This window comes from Siphateles boraxobius, unplaced genomic scaffold (genome assembly GCF_051911475.1).
Source record: "Siphateles boraxobius isolate OS27281-9 unplaced genomic scaffold, OSU_SipBor_1 5, whole genome shotgun sequence".
NCBI lineage: Eukaryota > Metazoa > Chordata > Actinopteri > Cypriniformes > Leuciscidae > Siphateles > Siphateles boraxobius.
Window position 1 is genome coordinate 23,981,181 of NW_027509141.1, and position 22,609 is coordinate 24,003,789.

Sequence of the window (22,609 nt, forward strand, 5' to 3'; positions counted from 1 at the left end):
ACATTCTCATAACTTATGATATCTCAGCTCAGCTTTAAGCAGGAAATGACAGAACATCGACGTCATGGAGATGGAGTGGGACGGTGCTAAAAAGGCACATTATAACATTTCGTGGACCAGGATGATGTTGAAAGACGCTCAGCGAGGACCCACGAGACTTAAAGTCGAGGGCCCATTTGTTGAGTTGTGTTTATGGATCATGTGAGTAATATAAACAGAAAGCACGTTTCTCCGCTCCGCGCGCTCTGAGCTCGAGTTGAGTTGGCAACAGGAGCCCACCTGTGTTTAATCACAAAGGGACGATACATGCGACCTCACTCCGATCCAGCGCTGTGGACTGACGCTCAAAGTCAACAAGTGGAAGGATGAACTGAGAAGTCGCGCTTCGGACTCCTAAAACTTGCGTGTGGTGAGATAAAGGTGAGTGAAAGGTCATAGATGTGAACTCACCGATGTTTTCGGAGCGCACGAGTGTTCCATTCCGCGCGCTGCGGGTGACGGGGCTGTGACAGACAGCGCGAGAGAATGAGAGAAATGCTTCATTCCGCTCTTAAATTTTTAAAAGCTTTTTGGAACTCGGCGGGCTGTTGCCATGACTGCAGCGGTGTAGCGTTTCTCTGCAACCGGTTCCTAAAACTCCACTGCGCGCAAACTGATTGATTCACTTTGAACTTCATTCTGTGGATTGATGTGAACCTGTACGCTTTAAAACCTTCGTTTACGGACATGGTTGTGAGTAAACTAAACATTCTTAGGATGTTTTTGTTGGAATATGTCTGGTTTGATTAGTTGTTGTGTTTATTAATGCATGAAATATAGTAAAATGCATGAATATTCAGAGACACCGGGGCTTGTTGTCACAGGGGAAGTTGTCACAAGGATTTTAGTAATGTTTGGAGTCAACACTGTTTTCCCTGTCAGTGGTTTGGTTTGGTTTCAAATACTTAGTTGACTTTATTAGAATAATTAAACTAAACTTAAACTAAAATGATTCCTAGTGAGCATATCATTTTGGGGAAAACAAATGTTGTTCTCAGGATGGGGCAAGTTGTCACATGTTCAATGTTTATTGAGAGAAGTTTTGATAATTTTGCATTTAAAATTTTGAATATTTTCCAATAATAGATCAATTGTTCAATAGTTTTTTTGCCAAGCCTTTTATGTCTAAGTTACAAATATTTGGTCTGTTTTTTAAGTCAGTTTATATGCATACTAAACTTAACCAAATATACCAAAAAAAGAAATAAACCAAATCATTCTCTGGAGTAAAAAATGTGACAACCGGCCCTGGTATCCTCAACACTACCAGTTAAAAGTTATTTGAATTAGGTATGTCTCAGAATGCACCTCATTAAGTTTTTTTGTTGTTGTTGTTGTTTGTTTGTTTGTTTTTCATTCGTGGTGTATAATGTATATGCAGTGAATCAAGACTATTTAATAATATTACTACATGGTAACTAACAGATTATGCTCAGACTGTTTGTTTTCCTTTAATAGTAATGTCACTTTTTTTTGTTAAGGCATACCTATGTTTATAAGATGACACTCAACACACAGAAAGAGGGAAAGGAACCACTGAGGAGAAGAGCAAGCACTCCCATCCCATCCTCTCGTTTAGCGAGCCGGGGAGATAGAGACCCCTCGGCTGACCCGTATCACCCTCCGCTCGCCCAGTCAGCCTCTTACCACCCAGGAGACAAGACCATCCACTCACGGGCCAACTGGTCTTCAGACTCAGAGTCGGACAGCTCTGGATCTGAGTCTCTTTATCGTGTGGTTTTGTTGGGGGATCACGGCGTGGGGAAGTCAAGCCTTGCCAACATTTTTGCTGGAATACAAGAGAAGGATGCCCACAAACACATTGGAGGTATACAACCCAAAATACATTATAGTTTTTGTTCATGTCTACACATCAAAATCAGTTTAGTTGATTAATTAGGTACAGTTTAATTCCTTCGATTCATCAACTGAATGTTATTGTATAACTATAAATATAGCATTGACACACTGCTGTAAATGGCATTCCAGCACCTAAAATAACCTTGACTAAACTGTTAGGTCTCCCTGATAGAATGCACTCTCAAATTGTCACGCGTCATGATTGATCCTGGTACATTAATTGTATGACGGTATTGATTAATACATCAGTCAGTGCAAACAGTGCATACAGTACATTGATTTGTGTAGCAGCTGTTGTCTAGAGCATTACTGCCTGTTTTATGCCTTTAAGCGCAGATTTTAAACTTTGCTGTGGCGTAAATGTTACACTTTTATGCATAAATGTAGAATCATTTCACGTCAGTTTGCTGGAATATGTGCATTTCTTACAATAGGACAACACATGACAGATTTAAAGTCAGCACCGTTGTGTTGTCTGTCCCGTTTTCCCAGTCCTGTCCATCTTGGTGCCCCAAGGATGTGGGACAATCCATTTTTTCTGATACATCAGAGCCCTTTGTAACTAAAAACTTTAGGTTTTTAATATTCAGCAACACACATTTGTGTCTCCCTAATTCATTGAGCTATGCAAAATCCCTTTATGAAAGCATTAGATCTGTGTGTGGCGGTCTGTTGACCTACATGTTGTTTTTTTTGTCTAATGGCATATGACCCCCTGTCTCGTTGCTGTTTTGGCTTTGACCTGAGCAGAACATCATCCTGTAAATAATCATCTCATTGACAGGCGGATGTGTGTATATATCACTGGAGACATATTAGTAAGCTACTCTTCTGCCTGACCCTAAAAGTTACAATTTAAAAGAGCTGTTTTCTATTTTAATACTTTTTAATTGCAATTTACTCCTGTGACGGCAAAGCTGAATTTTCAGCAGCATCATTACTCCGTCTTCAGTATCACGTGATCCTTCAGAAATCATTCTAATATGCTGAAATGCTGCTGAACACTTATTGTTTTTTTTTTTTACTTTTAGTTTTTCTTCAGGATTCATTAATGAATTGAAGTTAAAAAGAATTTTATATCAAACAGAAATCCTTTGCAACATTATAAATCTTTACTGTCACTTGTGATCTATTGAAAGAATCCTTGCTGAATAGTAATAATTTCTTTAAAAAAAAAAAAGGACTGACCAAAAACTTTTTAATATATTATGTTGTTTATAAGAAGGAATTACAATTTACAAATTCATTTGAGATATAAGATGTTACTGTCAGTTTTCTATCCCAATGGCTTGTAAAGCTTCTATAAAATCTCTTTGATTCTATCGTAACTGGCTTTCGTTGAGTGACATGTTTGTGTTGAATGCTCTGTAATTGCACTGCATTAGCATACACCTTAGTTAGCATAGTGTTATCATATCTGTAAAAAATAAAATATGCATTGGCCCTCATCGGTTGAGGACACAGATTTCTGTTGGGGATGTCTTGATTATGTTTTAGATCTGGCCTTAACATTTAGATTTTAACTGACATGAAGTTTTGAGACATTGAAGTTGATTAAGGACACTGTTATTCTTTACCGTGAATTCAAATGTTGTGCTGTACATCTTTTAGAGGTCTCTAAAAGTGACAGAGTAGATTTAAAGTGGAAAAATGGGACAAGGTCAGTATCAGCCTAGACTGGAGCAAAGTGTGTTTTATCTTCTTGTCAAACTAGCTATGCGATCAGTTTATCAGACACGACTCAATGATTTTTCCACTCTTCCACTTCACATGCATTTTTCACGCTTGTGATTATAACAAAGCACTGTTTAAATGTATCACAAAGAAACACAATAATGGCAGCAAATGTTTTGGACTTTTTTTGTAGTGTCCATGATAATGAAAAGGAAAATATTTTTAATTAACATTTTCCTTTTACCTTGTATACAAAAAATATTTTTTTTCAAGTTAAAATGTATGTTTTTACAAAATCATGAAATATTAAAGTTTTTGGGAAGTCGCACCACATTACATTTTACAACCTTAACTAATCATACCATGTCATAAAAAGGTCAAATTATCTGATATGTTACTTATTGATACATGCAGTCTTGAGGGCCCTCAGGAAAGCTCTATGTTTTGTTTTGTTTTCTGTATGTTGGTTTGATCAAATGTCTGATTTGTGGCCAAAAGTTTTTCAAATATTAATATGCAGTGAAGCATTTTTAAGAAATAGTAGATTATGCCAAACTGCTTTTTTTTATAAAGAATTTCACCCTTTTAATAAGCCCATTTCTTGTTGTATCAACCATTTTTTTACTTAATGTCCAGAAAAACATGCTCATCATAGAAGATATCTATACAGTAAGCTGTATGTGAGTTTTAAAGTTGTTGTTGTTGTTGTTTTGAGGAAAATATAACCATGGTAAAATCATGGTTACTTTACAATAAAGTTTAATTTGTTTACTGCATTATTTAACATGATCTAATAATGAACAATACTTCTGCCGCATTTATTAACCTTCGTTCATGTTCATTTTAACATTTACTACTACATTTTTAAAATCAAAAGTTGTATTTGTTAACATTAGTTAATGCACTTTGAACTAACAAGAAAAATTATATTTTTACTAACTCACATTAAGATAGATCATTAAGTGCTTACACTTTTATAAATACACTTTTTTGGTGTATTTTGCGCACAAAAAGTATTCTCCTTGCTTCATAACATTAAGGTTGAACCACTGGAGTCACATGGACTATTTCAACAATGTCTTTCCTACCTTTCTTGGCCTTGAAAGTGATCATAACATTGCTGTGTATATGGGGGTCAGAAAGCGCTCGTATTTCATCAAAAATATCTTAATTTGTGTTACAAAGATGAACGAAGGTCTTACTTGTTGGGATTGAAAAATTTTTGGTGATCTAACCCATGAAATGGGTTGTAAATGCTAACAAATGAGACCTTGACCTAGTTGTTTGTTCGTAGAATCTATACTTAGTTGCCAATGCTGTTTTGGATGTCAAATTAATGTCACTGATATTTTGCTAAACAGACTAAAAATGCAGTCTTGGATGTTTCTATAGAGGATACATATGAGAAAACCCTTACGGTGGATGAGGAGGAGACGACCCTAGTCGTGATGGACACGTGGGAAACCGAAAAACAGGTATGCAAACTTCATACATCAGTATGTCTTAACATAATCAACCTCATACTCGATGAATTAACAGATGTAAATAAAGGAAAATCTGAAGGCATTTCATCGTTGCATGTCAGCCATGAGTGTGTGTTTGTAGACACAAGTCTCATATTCAGGGCCACAATGCCTTTTGTGTAATGCTGTGGAAAAACCATGGCCTCTCACTGCCAGTGGCTAAACTCCATTGAGCGATGGCCTGCAGTGAGCAAGCATCATACAGCTGGCCCCTGCTGCTGACCACACAGACAAGTACACTGATCGCTCTAGGGCCTCATTACACCGCTATCGATGACTCTCCTCTGTGAGGTCTGTCTGGCAACTCCGCTTTGCTGGACTCAACAATTGTTTACAGAGATAATAATTCTGTAAATGTTACAATCCACAGCATTTTCTCGACACAAAGCTTTGAATTGTTTGTTGTTTATACCTCAGTACATGTACAAGTGTTTAAAGGGATCCTAAAATGAAAACACTGTCATTGTTTAATTACCCTCATGTCATTCTCTTTCGCTTTCTTTCAATATAATGAAGATGTATGAGGACTGGGATTGTGAAGCTACAAAATTACACGCAAAAAAAAAAAGCAACATTAAAACATCATAGTGCTCCAGCTATCATTTTAAGTCCATTAAAGCGGACTGTGTTTAAACTACCGTTCTAAAAACGGTGTCACATGATCCTTCAGAAATCATTTTGATATGTTGATTTAGTGCTCAAGAAATCAATATTGAAATCAGTTGTGCTGCTTACTATTTTTGTGGAGATTCTATTACATTTTTTTCAGGATTCTTAATAGAAAGGTCAAAAGAACAGCATTTATTTGAAATATTGTTTTGTAACATTATACATGTTTTTACTATCCTTGATAATAAAAACAAATCGTAGTGACTCTATATTTTGACATATATTGTCGTATGAACCACTTTTAATATACGCTATTATAAGCTTGAAAGCCTCCATTCATTGTCATTGATTTGAAAAAATGACCAGTAAAAATGTCTTCAGTAAAAAAATCTTTTGTGTTCCATTATAGAAAGTTACAGGTTTTGAACCACATTAGGGTGAGTAAATAATGATAATTTTATTCTATTGTCCTTTTAAAGTGTTCATTTTTGATCCCCCAGGAGGAAGATGAGAAGTGGGTGCAGGATTACTGCATGCAAGTGGGCAATGCTTACATCATTGTTTACTCTATCACCGACCGCAGCAGCTTTGAGAGCGCATCGGAGTTACGAATCCAGCTGCGGCGCATCCGACAGGCTGAAAACATTCCCATCATTCTTGTGGGAAACAAAAGTGACTTAGTGCGCTCTCGAGAGGTGGCAGTTGAAGGTGAGAACTGTTTTGAGTTGTATCATTCGCACAGACACATCATAGTGGGATGTTATGCACTACTGTTCAAAGGTTTGAGAAGGTAAGGTGGTTTTTTTGAAGAAATTAATACTTTTATTCAGCGAGGATGCAATAAATCCATCAAAAATGACAGTGGCATTTATAATGTTACAAAGGTTTTCTATTTTAAATAAAGGCTGTTCATTTGAACTTCTATTCAGCAAAGCATTTGACAATAAAAGTATGATGGTTTCCCTAAAAATATTAAGCAGCACAATTTTTTTCAACATAATAATAATAAGAAATATTTATTGAGCACCAAATCAGCATATTAAAATGATTTCTGAAGGATCATGTGACATCGAAGACTGGAGTAATGATGCTGAAAAAACAGCTTTGCCATCACTGGGAAAAAAATACATTTTTAAATATATTAAAATAGAAAAAGGTTATTATCACAATAACACTCTTTTTCATGTATTTTAATATATGTGCAGCCTTGGTGATCATAACAAGAGTCCTTTTTTCAAAAACATCAAAATCTTACCAACCCCAAACTTTTGTATGGTAGTGTGTGTCACAGTAGCTACGTTTACATGGACACGTTTTGTTTCAATCAGAATGAAATCATTACGATTAATGAATCCGATCATAGTGTTTACATGAACACTGAATAAAGTGATCAGGTTAATGTGAGCTTTTATATGTCACAAGCTTCAAATCGGATTTGATCTTTTGACACGCACACACTGCATGGATATACAGAGTTTCCCGCAGTTGGCACATACTAACCATTATCCTGCTATCGCTTCTTTTCTTTGTTTTAAAATGCAGACTTAATATTTATCTATTTCGGGTCCTGATTAGGAGACGACGAGCACATGAAGCTTTGTGCCGTGCTGCTTATATTTATTAAGCAGTCAAATGCCCCTTGCCGCGGCCAAAACAAAGCTGTCTGTGGATGAGAGTCCGAAGCAAGGACTGCTGGTATGACATTCCCCTGCAGCACTTCACAGACGATAAGTGGAATAAGAATTTTAGAATTACACTATTCACCAACAACAGCTCGTTCCATACATCGTGCGTCATGATGCCATTTCTACTTCATTGCACATGTAGAACTTTTCTGTGTTGGTTTTCAATCGAGTTAACACGTCCTATCGAACGGATTAGAAAAGGTGTAATCCACCCCTTACAATCCGAAATAAATTTGTATTTGGCCAATTCATTCCGATTGATGTGGTTACATGTGACTTTTTCTATTCCGACTGTGCAACTAGTCCGATTACATAACAGATTATTAGGGTCCATGTAAATGCAGCTGTAGTGTATCCTCTGAAGCACAATTGTTTGACATGGTGTAGATTCATAAGCCTTAAAGGAATAGTTCACCCAAAAATGACAATTATCCCATAATTGACTCACCCTCAAGTCAGCCTAGGTGTATATGACTTTCTTCATTCAGCTGAACACAATCAGAGTTATATAAAAATAATATCCTGTCTCATCCCAGCTTTACAACGGCATTGAATAGTGTTTAAAGCTCCAAAAAGTGCATACGTCCTTCATAAACTATGATCACTGGCTTCCGGCTACGGCCGTTGGTGTGTTAAAGAGAGAGTCGAGTTCCGGCGAAAGGGTGACCTCTAACCCTTTGATGTAGCTCTGACCCTTTGACCGTATGATGTAGCTCCTCTTCTCTTATATCGAAATCCTCTGACGTTTTTCTTTAAAACTTCTTCTAATTTTAGCCTAACCCTAACCCAATTCATGACTGCCGTTTTGTTTTGCTCTATCCTTTGCGCTTTCATCAATTCTCCCCTATACCTACGCTATGCCTGCGTCATACGTCCTACGTCATGCGTCGGGTCAAAGGTCACCCTTCCACTGGAACTCGACTCTCTCGTGAACTGGTGTACGGCCGTTGCTGGAAGCCAGTGTTTATAGTTTATAAAGATTTAAATATGTCTATTTAGACTCATCGCTTCGCATCAGAAGGCCTTTATATTCCCACTGGAGTCGTATGGATTACTTTTATGATGGATGGATGCGCTTTTTGGAGCTTCAAAAACTCGGGCACTATTCAATGCCATAGCAAAGCTGGGAAGAGCCAGGATATTATTAAATGTAACTCCGATTGTGTTCTGCTGAAAGAAGAAAGTCATATATACCTAGGATGGCTTGAGGTCGAGAAAATTATAGGATAATGTTTCATTTTTGGGTGAACTTTTCCTTTAAGGGCTGCTGTGATGTGATGTTCTGTAAGGCTTATGTAATATTATGGGGTCAATCCAAGGATCTCACACAAGCCTGGTCTTCTTTGGTAGAGGGTCGGGCTTGTGCCGTGGTGTTCGACTGCAAGTTCATTGAAACCTCCGCCTCCCTCCACCACAATGTTCATGAGCTCTTCGAGGGCATTGTGAGGCAGATCCGACTGCGGCGAGACAGCAAAGAGATCAATGAGCGCCGACGCTCTGTCTACAAGCGAAAAGAGAGCCTCACCAAGAAGGCCAGACGCTTCCTGGATCGACTGGCGGCCAAAAACAACAAGAAGATGGCCATGAAAGTACGCTCCAAGTCCTGCCATGACCTCGCAGTGCTGTGAATCCACAGAACATTCTCATTCCTTGAACTTTCGTTTTTATGTTCGAAAAGGCCACTTTTGAAGCTGAACATTAATTCACATTTTTTCTTTGTTTATTCATTAATTCAAGTCAAACTATTGTATTAACCTTTTTACTGATTCCCCTGAAGACCTATAGATCAAATTTTTGATAGGCGTTAGAATAAACCAAAGGTTTATTACTGTATATCACCAATTAAGTGGACTTTTTTTTTAAATGAACATTTTATCAATGTTTGCCTTATCAGACTGAATAGACAATAGTTAGAAATAATTAACAAGCAATATTTATTATTCATAGTTTTTATTGATTTTTTTCTTATAAAATTAATAATTCAGCTTGTTTTTTTTAACAAAGGACGTATTTTGTATACACTGAAAGTCATTTGCTATGAGATAGGCACAGCCCATCGGAAAAGTTAAAGGAGAGACAGTTGAGACCAATGGGTTTTTTTTTCTTACAAGTTTATTCTAATAAAACAAAAAATATTTGGGACATGTCAATCATCATTTAAAAAGGGCATGTGAATATCCTCCACAAGCCTTTTTACAGTTTATTTGAATGGGGTAGTTGGTCATTAAACTCAGTTGGTCAGTAAACATTAAAGGTGTCAGATATTTTACGAGAATTTATTATAACAACAGAAATAATGGTTTACAGGCTATCTCTATCTAAATGTTTTCTTTTTTCTTTTTCTTTTTTTGCACTAGACATAGAGGGGGGAAATGTTTTTGTACAACTTGATGTTGCTGGTTTGTAAATATTTATTTTCCAAATTTTGTATAATAATAAATGGCTTTTAAATATGTAAATACAATTATGCTTTGCATTATTAAATCCCAATCTGTGTTTTGAAGTTCTGCTTTTTTCAAATACCTCCCACTCTGTCTTTTAGAATAACATGAATTGTCATATTGTTGTCTGCCATTCTTAATCCTCTTCAAAGTTTTAAGTTGACAAAAAAAAGGTTTTTGTGTAATGTTTCATCCATAAGGTGCACTAGTGTTCATAAGTATTTAGTCACGTTCCGTAGCCTCACCTTAAACCTGCCACTATTATTGTTGATAAAGGGGTTCTGATATCCATATTTAAGTGGGTTTCATCCTGATCACCCCCATATTATCATTGTTCTCAGATACAGTCGAGGGGCTCAGAGGGCTTTTCTACAACAAGATGGAAACAATCAGTGAAATCCAATCACTGGAACAATGTTGAGAAAGGACCACAATGAAATGCCACGGTCAGTGCCTCTTTGTATGATGACACTTCAGTGCTCCACTTAAAGCTCTTAAGCAGATTACTTCTCTCAAATGCCATATTTCAGAGGTTGTTTGGTGGATGGGTCATATATGAGGTCAAATATATTCCAAACATAAAAGCAATGCAACTGAAAACCATCATGCCTCATTGATAACCCCTACTCCGTTATGCATGAGAAGAGCATTGCAACTTCAAAAAAAATATTGATCTGATCTCCAAAATAATGCTTTTGCATTATGCATTGTGGAGTTGCAATGCCTGCAGATTTGATTGAGGGATTCTGCATGCATGGTATTATTTTGAATTATTTTATTTTTACTGAGACAAAAAAGATAGATTGATATAGATAAAAGTGTCTCCATAAATTCAGCCCCCAATACAACCAAGAATGTAATTTTACACAAAGACGTCAAGGTCAAGTTTGTGGATGGTGGATTTCCAAGATGCCCATTAAGCCTTGTGGATAAAGTTACAATTGAGGGTAGCCAATGCAACAACAACAAAAAGTTTACTCTTGGTCTAGATTTGATTTGTATCCTTCTTCCCATAAAGATATTTCTCCAACAGTTGTGTAAAACAGTTACTGTTGTTTTATACTTTAACCCATATACTTCAAAAGTTCACCCAAGAATGTACATTTTGTCATCATTTACTTACCCTCATATCGTTCCAAACCTGTATTCAATTCTTTCTTCTGTTGAAGACAAAAAAAAGATATTTTGAAAAATATTAACAAAAATACAATGGAAGTCAACAGGAACCGAAACTTTTGGTTCCTCAACATTCTTCAAAATATATTATTTTGTGTTCAGCAGAAGAAAGATATGCATACAGGTTTATAATGACATGAGGGTGAGTCAATGATGACAGAATTTTCATTTTTGGGTGAGCATCCAATAGACTTGTGTTGCTCCCTTGTCTGTGTGATTGAGTATTTTATCCATGCTCTGTGGCAACCACTGTTCAGCTTCAGGAAAAGAAGCAGGAGGCCAGAACTGCAATTAGGCCAGTGTGCTGTGCCTGGGTCAGCTCTTTCCACTGGCCCCTTGTCACCACTGGAGTGGGGGAGGGGACGTGGCGTTCTGGCTGGGACCTCAGTGCATTGATTTGGTCTGGGTAATGGAAAGAATGCTCCACTCCACACTCAACCTTTCCCCCAGCTAATACAGCCTACACATGCAGATCACACGCAAATAAACATCTTTTGTTGTGAATGTAGTAGTATGTTTTGCTCATATAGTCATGCACTTATGAGAAATGTTGAAACTAACCAACATTTGGTGCCTTCTTCAGTTTAGATATACCAAACTCTAAGCTGCTTTGAACTATGATTCATCTCCCAAGCTTTTTTACAAAGTCACAATTAACTACCCAGCAGGTATGTTTGTGGTTGAAACACATGAAAGGCTGTTTCTGCCTTTCATAACAAGTGGAATTGTTCTCCAAATACCAAAAATAACAGTGCATTAAGAGTCTGACATGAGATTAAAGGGGGCTCATTCACCAGAGCCATGCAGTAAAAAAACGAACAACAAAACAGGAAAAGAGAGAGGAGCACATCAGAATGGAAAAAGTGAATAAGGCCAGGGAGGTGGTAGTGCATACAGGAAGACGAATGGTCCTGCACCGGTCACACTGACTGGTTCTTGTAACGTGTCAAGAATCTGGCGTCCTCCAGATGTGTGTCATGCTCATGCTGTGGAAAGCCTCTGGAGAGATTTACATTTGGCTGCACTCTGCCTCACTGTGAGCGCGGCCGGGGAGAGAGAGCTAATTACGGAAAGTTGGCAGCCAGCAGAACATCAAGCAAGCTGTGCTGAGAGTCAATGGAAAGAATGAGATTAAACCAAGAAAATTGTGGGGTCATATTTTTTCTCATTATTTGTTACTCATCAAATATTAGTAATGAATTTGTTACTTTATATTTTTCATTGGAGGTCTACTTTTTGTAGTATATTTGTGTTCTATTCTGGTTCACTGTCTGACTATGCAGTCTCAGAGGTATGGTCGTAACACTTTACATTAAGGTTTCAGTTAATATAGTGAACTACTTCTGTTAACATTGAACTACAGAAGGAACATACTTCGCCAGCATTTATTAATCTTTGTTAATGTTAATTTCAACATTTACTAATACATTAAATAAAAGTTGTATTTGTTAAAGTCCCACTGTGAAGAAAATCAAGTTTTTAATGTTGTTTAAATGTCTGTGTGGTGTTTTTAATATGCTTTACAAACCATGTGCAAATTCTTAAGTAACGCCATTGCTAAGTATTTTCTCCATAAAACTGCAATGAACCTAAAAAGCCGGTTTTGAAATCGCTGATGTTTCTGCCGTCACAAACTACCCTGTAACCAATGTGTGATAGTCACCAAGTGAATCTCTGAGCTGGTGTGAGTGAGTGGAGTCGTGGCTAATTTGCATATTGATAGAACCACTATACTAAATTAGGGAAGGGTATAAAGTTGCATTCAAGCTATTTTAAGTCATGAAGAATTATATATTACAACACTTAAATATTCTATTTTGGTGATCAAATACAAGTTTTAAGGGATAAAATTATTGATTACAGGGGAACTTTAACATCAGCACTAACACGAACAAACAACGAACGACTCTATTTTTATTAACTGACATTAACAAAGATTAATAAATAGCCTACTGTAATAAATGTTTTGCTCATTTTTAGTAAGTTAATACATTAACTAATGTTAACAAATGAGACCTTATAGTAGTGTGTTGTAAAATAGTCAACTGAGTGAAACAGACTTGAAAGCCTGAGAGAGGAAAAGAGTAGACGTTTCCCCTCCTGTTAATTTTAATGTTCTATATGGATTAAATTTTTTTTAAAGGCCTAATACTGAGTCATTGTTTATTTTCTTTTTTGTACCCCCACACTGCCTTTGAGGTTTAGTGCCATACAGATCACATTATTCCAGACTCTTGGTGGTCTATCTATCTATCTATCTATCTATCTATCTATCTATCTATCTATCTATCTATCTATCTATCTATCTATCTATCTATCTATCTATCTATCTATCTATCTATCTATATATATATATATATATCTGGCAGGCATGATATAAACATAAACAGACAGACAGACAGACAGACAGACAGATAGATAGATAGATAGATAGATAGATAGATAGATAGATAGATAGATAGATAGATAGATAGATAGATAGATAGATAGATAGATAGATAGATAGATAGATAGATAGATATAATAGTAGTAGGCAATGTGGTTTCAAATTCATCAAATTACTATTCTTAATTAAAAGTCATTTTATTAAAGTTGCCATTATGCCAAATTGAGATTGAGGATGTAGGGCTGGGGGTAGGGTGTTGTAATTAAAATTAAAACGAAAGTTTCAAGGTGTGTCTGTCTGTGTGTGTATTTTTTGTCACTTTGCCGTATTTCCTGCTCACACTTCCGTTGTCAGAGTGAATAACACGAGTTCCCCCTGGTGGACAGTTTGGCGCATCTCCCCTTATGCAACAAGGACGAGACGGTGTACGCGCAGTAGCTGTTTGCCGCCAGTCAGCTTGTCGTTTAGCCGCAACACGCGCCTTGTGACTAGTAGTAGTTGAAACGATAACGTTTTGGATTAATATCGTTGTGTTTTTTAGGTTTGTGTGGATTCTTTATAAACACCTGGGGTTTGCAACTGTAGCCGGACCGCTTTCAGCGCTCGTTTGTGGAGTCAGGATTGTGAAGCTCTGTAGGCCGCAGTGTCTAAGGTAAGACGGAAAGGCTAATATCTATTTACTATTTTGATCTATTTCTAAGAACAATCTGACCGATATCAACTTGTTATGTGTCATATGATGATCTCATTGATATTAAAAGTATTTAATTCGTGTATTTGCAAAGTGTTGGGTGGGTAATTTCCGCATGTTGGCATAACGTTAAACAACGACTTTAGCCAGGTAGCTGCTAGCTAACAAGCTAACAAAGCAATTTTAAAAATTCTCTACTGATAATACGAATTATGTGGACAAAAAATATCCAAACATACATACAAGTCCGTTATATGTGCTTTTGTTGTCTAAATGTGTCTCAAATTTGATAAATAGCAAGACAGTTCGCGATTGTATGTGAGAAAAACGTTTCATGAACCTCCTGTCTACGTTTAACGTTAGTCCGCAAGTCAGAAATGTACAGTACGAGTGTAAAAATGCTATTTTAATATAGAAGTAAGACATATAGCCTATGTGTTGTAGTTTAGAATAAGATTTTTATGTTTAAGTTTAACACTATAACGCCACTTAAAATACTGTTTTCCTCGCCTGCAGTTCAACAACAACAACATGGCCGATGATTTGGACATCGAAGCAATGCTCGAGGCTCCATATAAAAAGGTGGGTGTTAATGCAAGGGAATAAACACGCTCAGGAATCTGTTAAACTTTCATTTGAAACTGCTAACCAGTCGTGTTTTCGTAAGACATTATTGTCAGATCAATAACTTTAATGTTTCTGTCATAGTGGTTTCAATGAATAAATTGCCCATCTATCTCTTTTTGTAGACTTGCCTATATCTCACCTCTACTCCCATGAATTCCAGTGTGAACTGTCAAAAAAATGAAGGTAGTAATTGCCCAATATATTGATGTACTGTGGTACCCTTGGTTGAAATACATAGCCAAAATGATACATAGGTACCGCCAGAATAAATGCAGTGGATTCACATAAGAGCTGGTATGAACTCTGTGGAGACTGTATTCATGTTATTGTTTGCATGATATTCTTAGCTCCATATTTTTTCGTAAGGAAGTTTTCTTCCAAAATGGCTAGAACTACATTTCATGTTTTACCATATAACTATATGGCAGGTAACCACTAAAAATAAATTGACCTAAAATGTCATAATCCTTAGTGCAGATATCCTGGAGTTGACATACCCAAGCAAATCCACAGAGTCTCCTTAATTCTCTGTTCATCGCTTTGAAAATAAACCAAGATAAATATACTGTAAATTTAATCTGTTTTAGTGGGGGAAAAAAGATGCATGCTGCTTACATTTAGAAATACTTATAAATGGTTATTCTGCGGTTTTACAAACAGGAATTGATGGGGCTCAGCATATAATGTCATAACGTTCACCATAAAATACATTTATCTTGTAAACTATCTACAACAAAAGATCAACTCAACTATAGATGGTCTGTGGGAGTCGCTATTACTAAGCCGTGTGAATCCCTGTTTGCTTCAGGGCGAGATGTGTGACTGAGGTGGCATCGAGCTCTTTCAATCCACGAAGGCAAATGGGGTGAAGATCACTGGAATGGCATCCACCACTGGAGCTCGTTTAGTGGCTGGCTGCTTGCGTTGCCACTTTGGGTCTTAGGCTCAGATAGCCTTGGTACTGAACCTGTTGGGCTGCTTAATGAATGAAGTGTCCTAAAAATGCTTTTTTACATACCCAGCATAGCACTTGATTGATTTATTTTTATTTATTTATTTTTTTGGACGTTTTACACAAGTAATGCAAGCACTAGTAAGGAAGAACGGCATTGGCAGCCATGTGGTTGGTTTCTTTCTAAAGGTCCCCCTTGTATTTATCGTCTTCCCACACAAACCCTGTAATGAACTCCTATTTAATGATCATATCATATTCTCTTTTGTTCCCATCCCTTCTTTATCCTTACGACTTGAAATGTTTCGCCGTCCTCCTCATGCTGTCTTCTATCGACCCTGCTTAGGATGACATCAAGTCCATAAGTGCCAATGGCCATGAGGAGCGGAGCAAGAAGTAAGTTTTTAAATTTTCCTAACCATTTTACTTTCTTACAAAACGCTCTTTCAGTATTTTACTAACTGAATTTAAACTTTAAATTGAAAGAAAAAAGAAGAGCAAGAGTCGCAGCAGGAGCCGGGAGAAGAAGAGAAGCAAGAGTCGCGACCGGAAGAAGAGTCACGACCACAGGAGGAGCCGCAGTAGAGAGCGGAAGCGCAGCCGCAGCAGGGAGAGACGCCGCAGCCGATCCAGGAGCAGGGAGCGTGGCGGGCGCTACAGAGCACCGTTGTACGTAGTTGTACATTTTTTTAATCTTGTGGCTACACAGCTCAGATATAGTGCTCTTTAAATGTGTCTTTTTACCATAGCGGGCATGTTAACCTGAAGTAAAAGCCTCTCGCAGTGCTCCTGATGAGTGTGAAAATGTTTTCCAGAGAAGAATTACTATGCAGAGGAGTTAAACTGCCATCCCGATTTATGTCTGTTGTGAATCAGAAGAGAATGAGTATAGTCCCCCAAAACAAGGCATTTGTTGTAATGTTTACAACATTTAACCTGTTCCCCATTGAAGCTTGTAGTATATAATTAGAACTTGTAGTAGAGCAATTAATCAAAGCTGCTGAGATTAAAACCCCTGAAAACCTTGTTTTTAAATCACAGTTCTGGCCTGAAATTCAACGGTGGTCCTAGAGGGAAGACTGGCCCACCTCCTGCCATCAAACTAAGGTTTCTATGATACTATTTTTGTGATGTGTGGGTAGTTGCTTGTTCTGTGTACCAGTCAGGCGTGGAAAGTCTTTCCAAAAGTACTCACTGAAATTCTCTCTCAGTCGTAGAAGGTCTAGGAGCCGCAGTCCTTTCAAGAAAGACAAAAGCCCTATAAGGTAAGTTTATTTCACCCTTGAAAATTACATTTCTCCCTGCTAAATTCTTTGCTGATTATAGTCATTGACTGCTTGTTTGTCTTGTCTTTTGCTAACAGACAGCCTATTGATAATCTCACCCCTGAGGAAAGGGATGCGCGCACAGTGTTCTGCATGCAGCTGGCAGCTAGAATCCGACCACGAGACCTGGAGGAATTCTTTTCTGCAGTGGGAAAAGTCTGTGTTTGTTCATCTATATGGTTTCAATTTGGACCATTTCTACCTCTGTTACCTGTTCTTCTTTGGTTTTGAATAGACACGTCTAATTCCCTTTGTTCTACTTGAAAGGTGCGAGATGTGCGAATCATCTCTGACAGAAACTCCAGAAGATCCAAAGGAATTGCTTACATTGAGTTTGTAGATTCCACATCTGTACCTTTGGCAATCGGTCTGTCTGGTCAAAGACTTCTTGGAGTACCAATCATTGTCCAGGCTTCACAGGTAACAGAGAAGCCTGTGAATAAATTGGCAGTCTTTGGTTGTAGATGTGATCATCTTCTAATTGCAAATTGTTTGTTTGATCACCAGGCTGAGAAGAACAGAGCAGCTGCATTGGCCAACAACTTACAGAAGGGCAATTCTGGACCTATGAGACTGTATGTCGGGTCATTACACTTCAACATCACAGAAGACATGCTCCGAGGCATCTTTGAACCATTTGGACGGGTAAATGTTGCCATCTATTATTTGATCCCTTTATATTATCACTTATTCTTTAAAATGTATATTGATATTTCCTTGTTCATGCAGATTGATAGCATTCAACTGATGATGGACAGTGAAACGGGACGATCTAAAGGATATGGCTTTATCACAGTAAGTTGTTTGGTCAAACTGCTCTTGAAATGTCACGTATATTAAGGTGCAGAATTTCTGAGATTACCTGACAAGTAGTTGGTGCCAAGCTCTAGAAGAGGTTATGATCTTCTCAAGAGCTTATTAGCTTTTCCTCTTTCTTCAGTTTTCTGATGCCGAATGTGCCAAGAAGGCTCTGGAACAGCTTAATGGCTTTGAGTTGGCTGGCAGACCGATGAAAGTGGGACATGTGACGGAGCGCACTGATGCTTCCACTGCCAGCTCCTTCCTGGACAATGATGAGCTGGAAAGGACCGGTATTGATCTGGGAACTACCGGAAGACTTCAACTCATGGCCAGACTGGCCGAAGGTAAGGATGTACTCTGATCTGCCGTATTAAAATGTATGGTTTTCTACTGTTATGAAGTGGGTAAAGTCTTGTGCCGTTTTAAAATGCTTAAACTTTATCTGTTAGGTACTGGTCTGCAGATCCCACCTGCTGCACAACAGGCCCTTCAGATGAGTGGCTCCATGGTAGCCATGGCTGCAGCTACTGGTCAGTTCCTTGTCTTTTGTGTTAAATACATGTGCCTTCATTTATAGATTTTTATTTTTTGTATTTTAATAAGGTTTATGGGGTTTGTATTTAAAGTCCATCTTTTCTTTCAGCTGCTATGAACCCTGGATTGAGTTTTAACATCAATGTGCCCGCAAACCAAGCTTTGAATCTACCATCGCAACCAATTGCAACACACTGTTTCCAGCTGTCTAACATGTTCAATCCAAACTCGTAAGTAGCAAGAAAAAAAATCACAGGTACATCTATGTAGAGAAAGTAATGTTTAAGGCCTGAATTTTAATTCCAGTGCTTTCTTGCAGAGAAAATGATCTTGGTTGGGAAATCGAAATTCAGGATGATGTCATTGAAGAGTGCAACAAACACGGTGGAGTCATACACATATACGTGGACAAGAAATCTGCTGAAGTGCGTGGCTTTCCTTAAACATTGTCATTAATTACTGTACTAAATGTGGAGCTTATGCATTTTAATTTGTAATTCTAAAATTCATTGTTATTTTTCTCAGGGTAATGTCTATGTGAAGTGTCCCACCATTCCTGCTGCCATGGCTGCAGTTAGTGCGTTACATGGACGCTGGTTTGGAGGTAATTCTAAATTCTGAATTGTTCATTCACTTATCAGTCCACAGTTACAAAATGCGTTATGTTCTGAATTGTCATCTCACGTTTTCATTTTATATTTTAGGTAAAATGATCACAGCAGCTTATGTCCCTCTTCCTACATACCACAACCTTTTCCCAGAGTCAGTGCAGGCTACACAGCTTCTTATGCCCAGTCGCCGGTGATCAATCATCTCTGGAAGATTCAAATTTTTCAGCCTTGCTCTTTTTAACTTTTGGACGACAATAACAGCAAGCTGTGTCGCATTATTGTTTCCTTAAAGTTGGTTACAAAACCAGTAAGGTTAACTTCACTTGCATATTGTCCTTACAGGTCTTGGACATCGAGAGAAGTTCTGTGGTTTAAAAAAAGTTTCCTATGTACAGCCTACTTATTGAATTTTGCTTCTTGATCTTTTATTGTTCGTACATTTTTTTCTTTCTTCCACATATATTGTCTTTGTGATAGATCCGATTGGCTTGTTTCTCATGTGAGGAAGTGTACAATATTGCCAGATACACAATATAAAATAAGTCTTGATTTAAACTCTGCAATTTTGATTCAAACATCAACATATTCAGCTTTTTGGCTCTATGAGCTGTGGGAACTAAATGGCTGACAAATATCTTTTGTGTTCGTTTAGAGACCATAAGGTTTTGAAACATCTTGTTTTTTCTAATCAAGATTTGATTTTTGTAAAGTCCTTGATGAAAGTTCATTTCAAATAAAGCCAAGATAACTGAAAATGTTTGATTCTTGCTTAATTCGAACAGTTAATTGTGTGAATTAAAAAAGGTGTCTTTTGTAGGTTGAAAGCAGTGTCACAATGTATTTTTGAAATGCAAACGTGGAGATTTAATTAGACTGCTTACAATAGATGAGAATTTCTTTCATTTGAATTTTCTTTCAAATGACCATTTGCTTGAGTAGAAATTAGATTAAATGGCAAAAGTGTAATTAAAATGATCATTTGCTCTGTAATTTGTACAACAATTAAATGTTCAAAATACAAAATATTTCATATGAGCTTCAAGTAGATTAACTATTAAAGTGGATGACTATAATTGTTATATCATCTCTGTACATTCTTGCCAAATCCTGGGGCAGACTGAGCATTTTGGCTATACGCTTATGTTCAATGGAGCCGCTGCCATCGCCCCCCAGAGCGTGACGTATCAGATGAGTCGCACTGTTCTCATCCTCCAGAGCAGAGAGAGCTCTACTCTTCCTCTCCTGCAGCAGTCTATGCATCTGTCCTACTGTAAAACTTAATCCAGAAACTGGCTTCTTCCACTGGATGTCAGACAGGTGTTCCCCTAAGACTTGCACAACAGTCTGCCTGTGCATCAGTTCCCAGAGACCATCAGAAGCTAGAACCAAGAATTTGTCCTGGGGTCGCAATTTATGAGATATGATTTCTGGCTCTGCTGTGAGGTAAGGTGGTGTGTGGTAGTTCGGAGACAGTATTTTTGCATTTTCGTTTCCGACCAGCAGCTCTGGACGTGCCTCGTAGATGCGATTCAAGAGCTCACTGTTCCACTTGAATTTGATGTCTCCAAAAGCCCTGAAAGGTATTAACAAGCCCAATAACCTGTCATGTTTCACCACTGTCTTATGCTCTGAAGCAGGATGCTCGGAGAGAACTCGTTGCATCTCATCTGGGTTCTGGGCATTATGGTCATTGGTAATAGTGAGAGCTGACCACCTCCCATCATCCCCTTGGACTCCAAGAACGGCTCTGCTGTCACCCAGATTGGCTACATGAAGATCTCCTCGGTCCACGTGAGCCACACAAGCCGTGCATCCAGACATAGCCACTCTGAGAGGTGTGAAATGAGAAAAGGGAACCCCAAAGTCCACCTGGGCCTCCAAGGATATATCATTGTCCAATCTCTTGAAAGCGCTTCTTAAAGCTGTTTGTATATCATTGTCATCATCCTCGTGAAGGTCTATCCTCTCCTGCCAGTATGTCCTCAGACTATTGAAGTATAGTTTTCCAGCATCTGTGCTAACGTAGTCGTTGGGATGCTTGTGCCATTGCAGCACGGGAAGCACTGGCCGTTCACTCTCCACAGCCTCCTCTATATCAATTAAAGTCTTCAGTGGAAGTAGAGACACGGCTATGTAGTAGAAGAGACGTTCACTAACTGCTTGTGCGCAAGCAGACCCTGCATGACCATCAAACACACCGAACAGCATGCCACGGCTCTGTAGACATGTTGCAGCACTCCGTCGATCTTCGCTTGGGGAGTTTGATGCTAAGATATTACTGTCAAACCCTTTTATCAACACATTATACCGTCCATCATAACCATTTGCTTTTAAACTATACTCATTAGCCTTTAAAGCATGGTTTATTTGTGGGAGTGACATCTGTTTAGCCTTGTCATTGTATTTTCTTCTGGGGTTTAGAGTCATTGGTGGATTTGTGCAGACTCTAGATTTTGAGAGATGGAAATGCCTTGTGTACAATAAAGTGGTTCTATTCAGAGTCACATATCCATGCATTGCTGCAGTCCATCTAAGTAATGACCACTGATGTGCGAGGTGGTGCACTGAAGTTGGAGACATTTATGCCAAGAGATGTTATGGATGGATTCTGTACCTGGAAATGTTTTATAATAATAGTGTATTAAATCAGTGAAAACTAATCAAACCAATCCAAGCAATCACAATTTACTGTGCTAAGGAAGTATACAAATAGGCTTACATTTAAATTCCTGAATTAGTGAATGCTCAGCCATACTGTACAACTAAATGAATGCATGCAAGATCAACTGTTGCTAAAAGCTCTGACACCAAATAATTATTTTTCAGTAATTACAAATACTGTATAGAAATGTAGAGGCCTACCTTTCTTTTAGAACTGATTTGAATATTCTAATCGCGTTTTTCCAGACTTTGTTTCACAGGTCTAAAGTTACTTCCTCCTTTTCACACGTTGTTTTCAAGTTATTTTCAAGATAAGTACAAAGTCCATTATGTATATTCTTAACTGCGCCAGAGCGCGCCTACATTGAGAAGTTTTTATTTGCTGTTCGTGACAGAGCGAAAATTAATTCGACTAAATCACTTATGACACAAAAGTCAGCTGTGACATAAAAAGTCGAAATTACGAGATGCTAAGTCATAATTATAACATAAAAGTCGAAATTATGAAATTAGAATTATGTCATGACATTATGTCAATGTCATGTCATCTTTTCGAATTTGTATGCAATAATTCCTTTTTTGTCATAATTTTAACTTTGTTGTCATATTATTGCTTTCTGTTCTGTGTAAAAGTAAATAAAATAATAATAAAAATAATAATCGAAAATTCGTAACATATGCCGGCTACATTATTAAATTATTTTATCAGAACTGAGGACGTAATTATGTAATGACGCATTGTAGCGCGAGTCACTTATTTGAAACGAACTGTTCAAAAGAACCGATTCAAAGAAATTATTTGGAGTTCCCGTCACTACTTTTGAGAAAATACAAACCGCAGTTTTAAGTATAATGTTGTGTGACAGGGCAAACTAGAAACTAAAGCTTTCTTTTAATAAGCGGGGCTGATTTTTCCAAAATGAACTGGCACCTCGAAAGGACAGGGGAAGTGGTACAGACTGAGCAGGTTGTATTGGTTCATGTTTACAATTTCCGGTAAAAGAAAAAGCCCAG

At 37.7% G+C, this 22,609-nt stretch overlaps 3 protein-coding genes across 7 annotated transcripts; 2 read left to right on the forward strand and 1 right to left on the reverse strand.

Moving 5' to 3' along the window:
* Positions 1–77: 77 nt before the first annotated feature.
* rem1 (RAS (RAD and GEM)-like GTP-binding 1) lies at positions 78–9,854 on the forward strand. Of its 2 annotated transcripts, none has more exons than XM_077203432.1 (5): positions 78–420; positions 1,521–1,867; positions 4,966–5,048; positions 6,206–6,413; positions 8,741–9,854. In XM_077203432.1, the coding sequence occupies exons 2-5, from the start codon at positions 1,540–1,542 to the stop codon at positions 9,016–9,018; spliced, it is 897 nt and encodes a 298-aa protein (XP_077059547.1). In that variant the 5' UTR covers positions 78–420; positions 1,521–1,539; the 3' UTR covers positions 9,019–9,854. The 2 variants fall into 2 exon arrangements, with proteins under 2 accessions (XP_077059547.1, XP_077059548.1); XM_077203433.1 differs by having other exon boundaries at positions 119–732.
* Positions 9,855–13,745: 3,891 nt separating this feature from the next.
* On the forward strand, positions 13,746–19,689 carry rbm39a (RNA binding motif protein 39a). 4 transcript variants are annotated; one of them, XM_077203437.1, is made up of 18 exons: positions 13,771–14,045; positions 14,601–14,666; positions 14,834–14,894; positions 15,520–15,669; positions 16,010–16,059; positions 16,150–16,332; positions 16,705–16,770; positions 16,875–16,928; positions 17,027–17,144; positions 17,256–17,408; positions 17,496–17,633; positions 17,718–17,783; positions 17,929–18,133; positions 18,239–18,319; positions 18,433–18,553; positions 18,643–18,748; positions 18,849–18,927; positions 19,028–19,689. In XM_077203437.1, the coding sequence occupies exons 9-18, from the start codon at positions 17,082–17,084 to the stop codon at positions 19,126–19,128; spliced, it is 1,113 nt and encodes a 370-aa protein (XP_077059552.1). In that variant the 5' UTR covers positions 13,771–14,045; positions 14,601–14,666; positions 14,834–14,894; positions 15,520–15,669; positions 16,010–16,059; positions 16,150–16,332; positions 16,705–16,770; positions 16,875–16,928; positions 17,027–17,081; the 3' UTR covers positions 19,129–19,689. The 4 variants fall into 4 exon arrangements, with proteins under 4 accessions (XP_077059551.1, XP_077059549.1, XP_077059552.1 ...); XM_077203436.1 differs by having other exon boundaries at positions 13,746–14,045; positions 15,520–16,059; XM_077203435.1 differs by lacking the exon at positions 15,520–15,669 and having other exon boundaries at positions 13,783–14,045.
* LOC143711632 (pyruvate dehydrogenase [acetyl-transferring]-phosphatase 1, mitochondrial) lies at positions 18,591–22,537 on the reverse strand. The gene is made up of 2 exons (XM_077203438.1): positions 21,797–22,537; positions 18,591–21,548 (listed from the first exon to the last, which is right to left on the reverse strand). The coding sequence occupies exon 2, from the start codon at positions 21,512–21,514 to the stop codon at positions 19,982–19,984; it is 1,533 nt and encodes a 510-aa protein (XP_077059553.1). The 5' UTR covers positions 21,515–21,548; positions 21,797–22,537; the 3' UTR covers positions 18,591–19,981.
* Between the last annotated feature and the right edge of the window lie 72 nt (positions 22,538–22,609).

Bases quoted from the DNA above. Each gene is read 5' to 3' on its own strand.
- LOC143711632 (XM_077203438.1), bottom strand. From the start codon at position 21,514: ATGTCTCCAACTTCAGTGCACCACCTCGCACATCAGTGGTCATTACTT.
- rem1 (XM_077203432.1), top strand. From the start codon at position 1,540: ATGACACTCAACACACAGAAAGAGGGAAAGGAACCACTGAGGAGAAGA. The intron at 5,049-6,205 runs GTATGCAAACTT...TTGATCCCCCAG, and splicing joins CGTGGGAAACCGAAAAACAG to GAGGAAGATGAGAAGTGGGT. The intron at 6,414-8,740 runs GTGAGAACTGTT...CTTCTTTGGTAG, and splicing joins TCGAGAGGTGGCAGTTGAAG to AGGGTCGGGCTTGTGCCGTG.
- rbm39a (XM_077203434.1), top strand. From the start codon at position 14,616: ATGGCCGATGATTTGGACATCGAAGCAATGCTCGAGGCTCCATATAAA. The intron at 16,929-17,026 runs GTAAGTTTATTT...TTTTGCTAACAG, and splicing joins AAAGACAAAAGCCCTATAAG to ACAGCCTATTGATAATCTCA. The intron at 18,320-18,432 runs GTCAGTTCCTTG...CTTTTCTTTCAG, and splicing joins AGCCATGGCTGCAGCTACTG to CTGCTATGAACCCTGGATTG.